A 12,420-nucleotide genomic window follows, 5' to 3' on the forward strand; every position below is an offset into this window, starting at 1 on the left:
TATTAATACCCAGGATACACTCATCAGTGGCAGCCACCAGGGCATGTAACCATATAGGGGAAGGGCCATCACCCACCGTGGCGCGGACTTTTATTTCCTTCTCCAGGGTGATTGCTCTTCCCTTCCCCTCTATTCGAAATGCCAGTCCAGTCTAGAGGTTGGGGTTACCAGGAATCACCGAGTGCTCCGCACCAGTATCGACCAAGGCCAAATATTGGCGGTCATCACCTCCCAACCCAATGGATTGTTAATGGTATGTAAGGCCGCGGGTCCCCGTATCTCAATGGAGTAGACATGGGAATCCTGCCCGCACCCTCATGCCTTAGTAGGGTTCGGGGGCTTCCAGGAACACATGCTACTATTATCCTTAAGAGCCTTTTTAACCAATTGTTGTATCTCATCACGGGTAACTGGAGCAAGAGAAGCTGGCTCGATAGGAGCAGCAGTGGGAGTGAAGGCACAGCTGGGCCAGGAGGACTCAGCAGCTGGGGATGATGTTCCCCTCCTTCACTATTATAAAGGGCATAAAGGACCGCAGTAGGTTTCCCATCAATATCACTTTTAGGTACGCCTAACTTTAACAAGGTTAGAAAAAGGTCCTTTCTTGTCGGTCCGTTATTAACAGCAGCCCCTCTCCTTTCATCCTGCGTGTCTGATTTAACCTGGGTTGTACGTGAGTCGAATTTACCTCCCAACTCTAATACTTAAAACCCAGATAAGGTGTGCACCGCCTCAGACACAGGGTGTCCAATTAGCAGACTAGTTACGGACAGAACCAGTTCCCGTACAGTGGGTTGAGCGGAACGAGCCAATCAGGTATGCATTCCAGCGGTGAACATCTCTTCGTCAGGGCTCCCCCCATGTACCCACAGCCTCAAATGCTCTGCATACAAGGCAGAGGCCAGGGGATGTTGACGATTTACTGCTATACCCTCCTCTGGGGTGCCCCAATTGTTCTGCAAATGTAAATCCCAATCTACTGGTGACGGGTATACTCGTAACAGGGCATCTCCTAGAGTAGCAAGTAAGTAATCCACCTCTCTCATTCTACCACGTAGCTCAGCAGTGAACCGGATATCAGTAGTCAACATTCCTAATCCCAATAATTCCTCAGGGGTTAAATATATATTACCAGGCCACCAGAGTTTGTCCCGTCTTTTGCCTAAATCGATTTCCAATGGCAGCCAGCTCTTTTATAGAGAAGTCACGTATCATTGACTGCTCAAGATCCCTGTCCCCACTTTGGCCCACAGGGTCCTCTGCCCAGTGGATGGGAGGAGGCCGAGGCCATCCCGTAGAGGGGTGGGCCATAGAGCATAAGCAGGGGTTTGGGTACCTTCCCCTGGGTCCGCTTGGGAGGCTGGGGCATCTATCCCTTCAATCTCTACCATTACATCATACCAGACATTCCCATCCCAATCATCAATTACATCAGGATCGTCGCCTTTCCTTATCATGGCACGAATTCGATGTGGATCGGGTTCTACCCCTTGCTGATGCGAACAATCTTGCTCATCATGAATCAGCATTGTCGCATGGCTTCTATCTCCTCCTCTCGTTGCTCTCTCTTGTGCTGGGATTCTACTTCTCGCTGAACTAATTCTGCTTCATGCTGAACGGCGCGGCATAAGGCTGTGGCCAGCAGACAAAAACCGTCTGTCAGCGTCCCCTTTTTATCAGGAAATTTACTTTCCTCAAAGAGAGTGGCAACCCGCTCTCCCAGAGGCGTACTTGATGGATCTAACCTCTCATCCCAACTAATGGGTGGTCCCAACAAAGACAGGGTATTGGCCAACATGCCAAACCCATCGTCTTTGGAAGTCCATCCCGGAATCAAGAACTGCTCAGGGCTCACCTCTTTCTTTCGGCGAAACATCTCGAGACCAATCCTTCTGACTACACCAATTTGTTCTGGTAAACTTGTACCTCTCATTTTGTTCATTTTAGATTGGTCACAGTGTTTGAGCTACCGAAAGAAAATAGACACACACACTGAGAGCACTTCAGTTTATGCAAATCTTCATTACAAATTCTAAAGCTGAGATCAAACTACAATATGCAACCCCTTCCCAATTATACTTATCAACGCCTGGACTGGTCCCAACTGCCGAAGCAAGGCAATGACCGCACACTTGTGGGTTGTCGGGGCGCCGGAGGCAGCTTCTCCACCTCCCCTGACTGGGACATTGGTTGGACTCTAGAAGTTCTTCTTCTTGCTGAGATATGTTTCCACCCCTCAGAGAGTCTCAAACTTCAGCAGTGGGACCATGGCTTATATTACCCAAAAATTGCTTACTCATAGCCCATCACCCTGAATAAATGATTTACTTATCTTTAAGGTCTGCGACCAACAAAAGACAATTGCATGGGTGGGCCTCATGGTGTAAATTAGATTAGATTGCATCTTCTGATTCAACTGCATCTCTGGGCCTCATGGTGGAATTTAGATTATGTCTTCTGATTCACATGTCATGTATACATTCTTGCATAAGCTGGTCTAAATCTTTGGCTTGGCTTCGCGGACGAAGATTTACGGAGGGGGTAAATGTCCACGTCAGCTGCAGGCTCGTTTATGGCTGACAAGTCCGATGCGGGACAGGCAGACACGGTTGCAGCGGTTGCAGGGAAAATTGGTGGGTTGGGGTTAGGTGTTGGGTTTTTCCTCCTTTGCCTTTTGTCAGTGAGGTGGGCTCTGTGTTCTTCTTCAAAGGAGGTTGCTGCCCGCCGAACTGTGAGGCGCCAAGATGCACGGTTTGAGGCGATATCAGCCCACTGGCGGTGGTCAATGTGGCAGGCACCAAGAGATTTCTTTAGGCAGTCCTTGTACAAGGTGATTGCATTATTTTTCTTTCTTTTCTTTGGCTTGGCTTCGCGGACGAAGATTTATGGAGGGGGTAAAAAGTCCACGTCAGCTGCAGGCTCGTTTGTGGCTGACCAGTCCGATGCGGGACAGGCAGACACGATTGCAGCGGTTGCAAAGGAAAATTGGTTGGTTGGGGTTGGGTGTTGGGTTTTTCCTCCTTTGCCTTTTGTCAGTGAGGTGATTGCATTATAGTTAGCTGACAACAGCCTTTGTCCTGACTGCAGTAACACAGTCCTGTCTGTAACCCATATGGACTCTCCTAACGGTACCTACTTATTTTTTTCCAAATAAAATCCCACTATTACAATAAATAGAAGCAACAAAATTCTATTTAATCTAACACATTTTCACACTTTCTTTCCTCTGCTAGCCAGAGCAACACTACATCAGTCTTGTTGAAGAGTTGCAGCCTGAAACATTGACAATTCTTTTTCTCCCACTGATGTTCCTTGACCTGCTGTGTTCCTCCAGCAGATTACTTTCTACTCCAGATTCTAGCATCTGCAGTCTCTTATGTGTTCCCAGTGCTTCAGCTTTATTTCTAAAACTTCCTGGATTAAGACTCAGCAATTCTGAATGACCAACAATATATTCTTAAATAACCTCCTGTACAGGACCTTGTCAAAAGTCTCTCTAAAGTCCATGTACACAACATCCACTGTCTTCCCTTTATAAATGTTCCCGATTACCTCTTCAATAAACTCTGAGATTGGCTAGACATGACCTACAACACACAAAGCTGTAATAAAACACAAAAGTCTTCAGACAAAGCTGAGGAAACTTAGCAGGTCAAACAGTATACTGTATATAGCAAATAAACATACACAACCAATGTTTCAGACTTGAGTCCTTCAACAAGCCCAAAATGTTGGTTTATATTTTTATTTTAAATCATTGCTATGTAAAGTACACGGTTTGACCTGGTTAGTTTCCCCAGCTTTGTGTTTTTAACTATGCACAGAGCTGTACTAACTATCCCCCAGTCGGTCCCTGTTTATCGGAGTCTTGAACAACTTACCCACTTTGTCAGGCTTACGGGCCTATTATTTCATTGATTATTCTTAGAGCCTTTCAGAAGGGTGACTCAGTTGGTGTAGTGATTAGCGCAACGCCATTACAGTACCAGCAATCGGGGCCAGGGTTTGAATCCCACGCTGTCTGTAAGGAATTTGTTCCCAGTGTCTGCGTGGGTTTTCCTTGTGGGCTCTGGTTTCCTCCCACCATTCAAAACACTCAGGTTAGGGATGTAAATTTGGTAGCACAGACTCACGCTGAAATAGCCTGTTACCATGCTAGATTTGAACAGAAATAAAAATAGGGGTAGTCCATCCTGCCATTCGTGCTTGCCCTACCATTTCAGAGATCATGGCTGATTTGATGATAGGCTCATCTTCACCAACCTGACTTTTCCCCCATATCTTTTAATTCCCCTACTATGCAAAAATCTATCCAACCTGGTTTTAAATATATTTACTCTCCACTGCTTCAATGGACAGTGAATTCCATAGATTTACCACCCTCTAAGAAAAGCAGTTCCTCCTCATCTCTGTCCTAAATCTACTACCTTGAATCTTGAGACTGTGTCCACTAGCTTGAGTCTCTCCCACCAACAGAAACAACTTACCTAATTTTATACATTTCTAGAAGATCCTCTCATTCTTCTAAATTCCAGCAAGTACAGTCCCAGATGACTCAATCTCTCCTCATAGGTTAACCCTGATGCACCATCAATCACTCAGGAGGCTCTTGTGGAGAAACCAATAGGCTTTAATTCACATTAGAACATAGCATATCTCTACTGTTCGGTTATCCTGCACAGAGTTGAAGGGGGCTGTGGAACAGTCATCTTTATACAGGAGCCTGTGGGGTGGGACCACAGGTACAAATGGCCAATATGCGTGCCTGACCAGATAATTATGCATTACAGTGGTTGACCACATTCACCCCTTGTTATTGTTTTAAAAAGAGTCCCGAGGGGTAAAGTGGAACTTACAAAGTTACAAGTTTACAATTTGCAAGTCATAAGTTCAGCCTATCCGGCAGTCTGGTTGTTTGCTGGAACCATCATAGAACTGGTGGTGGCTACGGTGCATCAGCGGAGTCCTGGATGGATTTGGGTGCCTGTTCGTATCATCAGTATTGTGCTGATGGGTAGGTGCTGTGTCTGGTGTATCCTCCCTCAGGGCAGAGACAGGATACCAGAGGTCAGGTGCATCGTGAGCGTTTAACGGTGAGGAGGGCATGGGATGATTAGCAGTGGTTCCAGGACCCCCAAGGGAGCCGTCCCTGACAGAAACAGCATCCTTGGGTTCGTCCGGTTATGTCACATAGGCATATTGGGGATTGGCATAGAGGAGGTGCACCCTTTTGACCAATGGATCAGACTTATGGTTCCTCACATGCCTCCAGAGCAGGACAGGCCCTGGGGACATCTGCCATGCTAGTAGTGTGGTCCCTATCACAGATTTCCTGGCTGTGCACAGTCAGGTTCTGGTAGAGTGAAGGGCCTCCAGGAGAACCTTCTGCCAGCAGAAGACTGGGAGGCCTTTAGATTACAAGGCCATTAGACTACAAGGCCAGGAGGACCGACTTCAAGATAGTAGCATTCTCCCTCTCCACTTGCCTGTTACCCCAGGGGTTGTAACTGGTGGTCCTGTTTGTGGCAATGCCTCTGGCAAACAGGTACTGACACAGTTTGTCACTCAAAGAAAGGCCCCCAGTCGTTGTGAATATAACTGGGGAAGCTAAGTAGAATGAAGAAGCTGTGCAGGGCCTTGATGACTGTGATAGCAGTCATGTCCGAGCAGGGGATGGCAAATGGAAAACAGGAGTATTCGTTGGTGATGTTAAGGAGGTATATGTTACGGTCGGTGGAGGGCAGGGGTCCTCACTGAGACAATGGGGCAAGTGGCTTCAATAAATTGTGAACTGTCTGATCAGTAGTAGTGTGGTTTGCACTCAGCACAAACCTGGCAGTTCTTTGTCATGGTCCTGATCTCATCAATGGAGTTCGGCAGGTTGCGTGCTTTTAAAAGAAAGTGAAAAAACCTGGTGACTCCGGGGTGACAAAGATCATTATGGAGGTTTTGCAGTCAGTCAATCTTGGCACTGTCACAAGTCCAACAGGACAGAGCATCTGGTAGCTCATTAAGTTTCCCTGGTTGGTACAGGATGTCATAATTAGGTGGATAATTTTGTTCTCTACTGCAGTATTTATCGTTTTTGATTTTGCCCCGTTGCTGAACGTAGAACATGAATGCGACAGCATGTTGATCAGTCAGCACGGAGAATCTCTCACTGGCCAGGTACCGGTGCCAGTGCCGCACTGCCTCGACAATGGTTTGGGCCTCTTTTTCAACTGGGGACTGTCGAATCTCAGGTCCCTGCAGGGTACGTGAAAAAAATGTGACGGGCCTGTCAGCCCGATTAAGGGTGCATCGCTTTCCACCTAAAAAGGGTGGATTTATTCACAGCATGCATTGTGGCCTTGGCGATGTCTGACTTGATGCCGTTGAAGGCTGCACAAGCCTCCTCCGCCAGAGAGAAAGACATAGATTTCATAAGAGGGCAGGCCTTGATCGCATAATTGGGGACCCACTGAGCATAATGGGAGAAAATCCCAAGGCACCCCTTCAGGGCCTTGAGGCTATGTGGTAGTGGTCACACGTGGCGTGGGTCCAGGCCAATGATGCCATTCTCCATGACACAGACAATGATGGCAAGGCAAGTTGCCTGGAACACACACTTGACCCTTCCTGTACATCAGATTAAGGAACTTGACTGTCTTGAGAAATCTCTAGAGATTGGCACCATGGTCCTGCAGGTCATGGCCGCTGTAATGGAGGATTTAGACCATACTTTTGCTTCTACAAGTTTAAGTATCAGTGACCTACTATGAGAATAATGTATGAAGCTGACATAATCTAAATTCCACCATGGGACTCAGAAATGCATATGAATTAGCAGACATAATCTAAATTCCACCATGGGGCCCAGAGAAGTTGTCTTTTGTTGGTTGTAGACTGTCAGGAGACCTTGAAGATAAGTAAACCATTTTTTCAGGGTGATGGGCTATGAGTAAACAATTTTTGGGTAATATAAGCCATGGTCCCGCTGCTGAAGTTTGAGACTCTCTGAGTCAGCAAGAAGAAGAACTTCTAGAGTGCAACCAACGTCCTGGTCAGGGGAGGTGGAGAAGCCGCTACCGGCGCCCCGACAACCTACTACAAGTGTGCGGTCGTTGCCTCGCTTCAGCAGTTGGGACCAGTCCAGGCGTTGATAAATATAATTGGGAAGGGCTTGTATATTATAGTTGAAATCAGCTTTCGATTTAGTAATAAAGATTTGTATAAACTGAAGTGCTCTCGGTGTGTGTCTCTGTTTTCTTTTGGTAGCTCAAACACTGTGACCAATCTCAAACAAACAAAGTGAGAGGTACAAGTTTACCAGGACAGCCGCAAATAGTGACATTATCAAGATATGAGAAGGTGGCCCGCAACTCATACTGATCCACCATACAGTCCATCTTCTGCTGGAAGACCAAGATGCCATTCACAACCGCAAAGGGAATCCACAGGAAGCGGTAGAGACGGCCATCCACCTCAAACACAGTATATTGGTGGTCCTCTGTGCGGGTGGGTAGCTGATAATGTGCCGACTTTAGGTTGATGATCAAAATGACCCAATACTGGACAATTTGGTTGGCCATGTTGGCGATTCCCAGAAGGGAGTATGCGTCAGAATGAGTGGGCGACATTGAAAATCAAGCCCCAACAGTACAACAGCACAGAGCTGCGGCATTACCATCAGTCTAAAGTTGTCATATACAGTACCCCACACCATTAAAGTCACAATAGAGAAACCTGAATGTCCACTGCATAAGACTTGGATGTTAAGGACACCTGCGTCCAGATGTATAAAACTCTCAGAGTTCCCACTATTGAACAAGCAACTCGTCACGTGGCCATTTACCTTGATGTTCATTATCGACCTGGTGAGTTGGTGTGGACTACACTGCTTGAGAATGTGAAACCTAGAGTCGGGTTGTTGCACATTGCTGTAGTAGAAGGTGGCCCCCAGGGCCCACATGCGGTGTTGCCAGATCCAGAAGATGGCTTCCAAGATGGCAGCATCTGCAGCCTGCACGTGGTGCATCTGTGGTTGTCGTTACCAGAACCAGTCGAGAGCGCCGGGAGGCTTTCATGGAGCTGCTTACTGCTAGCTCGACTGCTCTCGCAGACTGAGTTCCCCTTGCCCTAAAAGTTTCTGTTGGAAGTAATTTGACTCAACCCCCACAACATTGGTGTCCTGGATCAGGTCCTCCGTATACTTCGTGGCAAACAGGGCTTTGCATTCGCAGGGCCTGCCGAGTGCTTGCAGGGCCCGAAGATATTCAGCGTTTGACTCTCCTGGTTGTTGTTTTCAAGTCACATAGACAACATTGATTTTACACAGGTATTGCCCTTGGAGGATGTCCATAGCCTCCTGGTACATTTTGGCGTCCCTGATCATGGAATACACCAGGCTGCCGACCCAGAGGTGCACCACCTGCAGTTTGTTAGTCTCTGATCGCACAATGGCAGAGGAGGTCTGCAGCCAGAGCTCAAAGTTAGTAGATGCCTCAGGCGACTGAGGGTCAATTTCCAGATTTTCTGGTTTGAGGATCTGCTCCATTGTAGAAAACATCAAGTGAATTAAAATGATGACCCATCAATCACTCAGGAGAAACCAATAGGCTTTAATTCGCTTGAGAACATAGCCTCACGACTGTTCAGTTGTTCTCCACTAAGTTGCAGGGGGCTAGGGAACAGTCACCTCTATTAAGGAGCCTGTGAGGAGGGGCCACAGGTACAACCAGCCAAAAGCTATGCTTGACCAGATAATTATAGATTACAGTGGTTTACCACAAACCCCTCATCTCAGGAATCAACTTGGTGAATCTCCTCTGTACCACCTCCAAAGCCAGTACATCCTTCCTCAAATAAGGAGACTGGAACTGCAGGGATTACCCCAGATGTGGTAAGCAACTTTCTTAAACAAGATCTTTCTTAAGCAACAGAACAACATTAGCTGCCCTCCAATCCTGTTGAACCTCACAGATATTCGACATTTGACTCTCCAGGTTGTTGTTTACAAGTCTCATAGACAACATTGATTTTACACAGGTATTTCCCTTTGACCTATTGCCCTAAGGATATTTTACATACCTCGCCTCAACTGAACAAAGATCTTTGCCTAGCCTCCTGTCAGCTTCTCTGCCACTTATCCCTGTTTCCCATGGTCAGTGCCAAGGAGGGGTCCATTCGCAGATATGCCCCCACCCCCATGAGGTGCTGTTCCCACATATGCTTGCCCGCCCACATCACTAGGGTGCATCAAGTAACACTATCTAGCTTGATGCACACTAATTACCCTCCATGCAATAAAAGCAACACTTGCGGTGCTCCATCAGAAGGACAGGGGAGGTTTACATCTGGCCAGCAGGTAGGTCACTGCCAGCAACCCCAACCCCCCCCCACGAGTGAGTTTACAACTGTGGACTGTGCCCCACTTGGTTACGCTAATGCTCTTCTCTAACACTCATTCTGCCACCAACCCTGTTGTTTCCAGTTCTAACATGGGTTCTTTGACCTCAACATTCTCCATTTGCCTTTACACAGACTTCCTGAATATTTCCAGCAGTCTGTTTTTTTTTACTTCAAATTTTAATTTAGAGATACAGTATACCAACAGACCCATAATAATGCACCACCCAAATACACCAATTAACCTACATTTTGGAAGGTAGGAGAAAGTACCTGAAGGAAACCCACATCATCAATTTGAGAACGTACAAACCTTACTATCAGCACAGGATTTAAAACCAGGTCGCTGTCACTGTGGCTCTTTTCAAATGGCAGCACCTTGGTAGCCCTCCTGGGACCTGGCTGCAATGACTGGGGCAAAGATGCTGGAAGCACTTTTCAAATCACTGGGGGAAATCGACCCATTAAATCGCCAATCCGGCAATTTAAGGGAGATCCCACCCCCGCGATGACCCGGTAAGTGACACAGTAGTGACCTCTCTTCCCCTTCCCCGTGGCAGCGACCTCTCTTCCCCTTCCCCGTGGCAGCGACCTCTCTTCCCCTTCCCCGTGGCAGCGACCTCTCTTCCCCTTCCCCGTGGCAGCGACCTCTCTTCCCCTTCCCCGTGGCAGCGACCTCTCTTCCCCTTCCCCGTGGCAGCGACCTCTCTTCCCCTTCCCCGTGGCAGCGACCTCTCTTCCCCTTCCCCGTGGCAGCGACCTCTCTTCCCCTTCCCCGTGGCAGCGACCTCTCTTCCCCTTCCCCGTGGCAGCGACCTCTCTTCCCCTTCCCCGTGGCAGCGACCTCTCTTCCCCTTCCCCGTGGCAGCGACCTCTCTTCCCCTTCCCCGTGGCAGCGACCTCTCTTCCCCTTCCCCGTGGCAGCGACCTCTCTTCCCCTTCCCCGTGGCAGCGACCTCTCTTCCCCTTCCCCGTGGCAGCGACCTCTCTTCCCCTTCCCCGTGGCAGCGACCTCTCTTCCCCTTCCCCGTGGCAGCGACCTCTCTTCCCCTTCCCCGTGGCAGCGACCTCTCTTCCCCTTCCCCGTGGCAGCGACCTCTCTTCCCCTTCCCCGTGGCAGCGACCTCTCTTCCCCTTCCCCGTGGCAGCGACCTCTCTTCCCCTTCCCCGTGGCAGCGACCTCTCTTCCCCTTCCCCGTGGCAGCGACCTCTCTACCCCTTCCCCGTGGCAGCGACCTCTCTACCCCTTCCCCGTGGCAGCGACCTCTCTACCCCTTCCCCGTGGCAGCGACCTCTCTACCCCTTCCCCGTGGCAGCGACCTCTCTACCCCTTCCCCGTGGCAGCGACCTCTCTACCCCTTCCCCGTGGCAGCGACCTCTCTACCCCTTCCCCGTGGCAGCGACCTCTCTACCCCCACCGTGGTAGCGACCTCTGATATAGGTCAGGGACCCAGTTGGGTTCTGACCAGGTTGACCCAGTTGGACCCTTTCAATTTACCATGTAACTGGGTCGCAAATCATGCAAATTGCCTGGTTAACCCCATGTAACATGGCAGTTTGAAAGGGATCGTGCCAAGAGAAGGCTGATTGATGTTTAGAGTTTATGCACTCCCCATCAAGGCAAGAACTGAGTTCGACACATCTACCTGCATTTATCCCCAGAGGTTCGACCAACCTCTGCCAATAGAAATAGTTCCTCCAAAAGATGCTCATGGACAGGGGAAAGACGGTGTTTTTGCTGGTTATTCCGACAAGCCGAGGACCTCACCAACTTCCTACCGCTCTCACTTCCTCGGACCAAGTCTTCTACCGTGGCGTCCGAGCACGAATAGCAGAGCTCACCCCCTTCTGAACCATCAAGCTCACGCCCAAACCGGTTTAAGTTCACTCCAATATGCGGCGCCTGCTTCTTTCCTTAAAAAAAAACATGTTGCACAAGTCAGGTGGTTTCCAGTAAACCCGCAGAGAAAGTGAAACCAATGTGGATGAATCCTGCGAGCAGCCGGTACTTGCGAAGGTTGGTGAGTATCCGTGGGGGCGTCTGTCCACTCCCCGCTGGTTCATTCCGAGGACGGTGCGACCCAGAGAAAGGACATTCGTCAGCGGGGCCCCCAGTTTTTGCTGGGGTCTCTCTGGCATTGACTGGAGGGACAGAAGGATAATATTAGAAATTAGAACGTGTGCTTGGTATAGCTGGCAGCATTTGCACCAAAGAAATAACTTCGGTTTCAACAGAGTGGAGCATTTCTTTCTAGGGCTGCAGTTGGAGAAGTATGCATATTTTTTAAAAAAGTATATTTTAAGTCTGCTTCCGGGTTATAAGGTGTTTGGTTGATGTCTTCATTGTGTTTCGCTCTGTGAATGCTGAGGTCCATTGCTGGGAGCTCGCTGATTCAGGCGAACTTGGCCCCAGCCATGATCATAGCCCAAAGAAGTCCTGCCCTTCCTTGTATCTGGAAGGCATGCCAAACGACAGGTTTGGAGAACTGTCCAGCTTACTTCCAAATGGAGTGATTTAACCTTTTTTTAAAAAAAAGTTCTGACTCCATTTGAACTCCTGATTCATTCTCGGAATACTCTGATGGCACAGTATGCTTGTTATTTTTAAAATAAGAAATTTTGTTGTTATTGATGTATATTAATGGTGTTTTTTTTCTCCTTTGAGCTAAGGTATGGATCAATACAGCAGACCCCAGATGCCCTCTGATGACAGTAGCTTAAGTCTTGTAAGTATAGTATTTTTTTAAAAAGTATTAAGTTCAATGAAACTTTGAAACCAAAAAGCAGAATCTTTGTATGATTTTCAGTCGATCCAGTTCACCATCTTTGAGTGCATTAAGAATTTATAGATGCAGAAGGGATTCAGATGCAGGAATAGCGAGCAAAAAAAAACTGTTGTGAAAACTCAGTGGGTCAAGGAGGATCAGTGGGAGAAAGGGAATTGTCAACACTTCGCAATCAAGAACCAAAATGTTAGCTTTTCTGGTTCTCCCACTGAGGCTGCTTGATTTCAATGAGCAGAATGGGTTTTTT

General features: G+C 48.2%; 2 protein-coding genes across 11 annotated transcripts in view; one reads left to right on the plus strand and one right to left on the minus strand.

Annotated features, from left to right (window-relative positions):
- LOC138761938 (protein mono-ADP-ribosyltransferase PARP14-like) overlaps window positions 1-11,389 on the minus strand; it is an 84,450-nt gene extending 73,061 nt beyond the window's left edge. Inside the window, exon 1 of one of the 3 annotated variants that reach the window (XM_069934948.1) lies at window positions 11,034-11,389. The gene's annotated coding sequence lies outside the window, so the exon portion shown is untranslated. The remainder of the gene's footprint in view (window positions 1-11,033) is intronic. The other 2 variants (XM_069934947.1, XM_069934946.1) reach the window with 2 other exon arrangements.
- The window catches only part of LOC138761939 (N-myc-interactor-like), a 48,242-nt gene continuing 46,918 nt past the window's right edge, over window positions 11,097-12,420 (plus strand). For 2 of the 8 annotated variants that reach the window (XM_069934950.1, XM_069934957.1), the window contains exons 1-2: window positions 11,714-11,863; window positions 12,058-12,113. In XM_069934950.1, the coding sequence (XP_069791051.1) occupies window positions 11,749-11,863; window positions 12,058-12,113 (171 nt within the window). In that variant the 5' untranslated portion in view covers window positions 11,714-11,748. The other 6 variants (XM_069934953.1, XM_069934951.1, XM_069934955.1 and 3 more) reach the window with 6 other exon arrangements.

Source organism: Narcine bancroftii, chromosome 4, assembly GCF_036971445.1.
Source record: "Narcine bancroftii isolate sNarBan1 chromosome 4, sNarBan1.hap1, whole genome shotgun sequence".
Classification (NCBI taxonomy): domain Eukaryota; kingdom Metazoa; phylum Chordata; class Chondrichthyes; order Torpediniformes; family Narcinidae; genus Narcine; species Narcine bancroftii.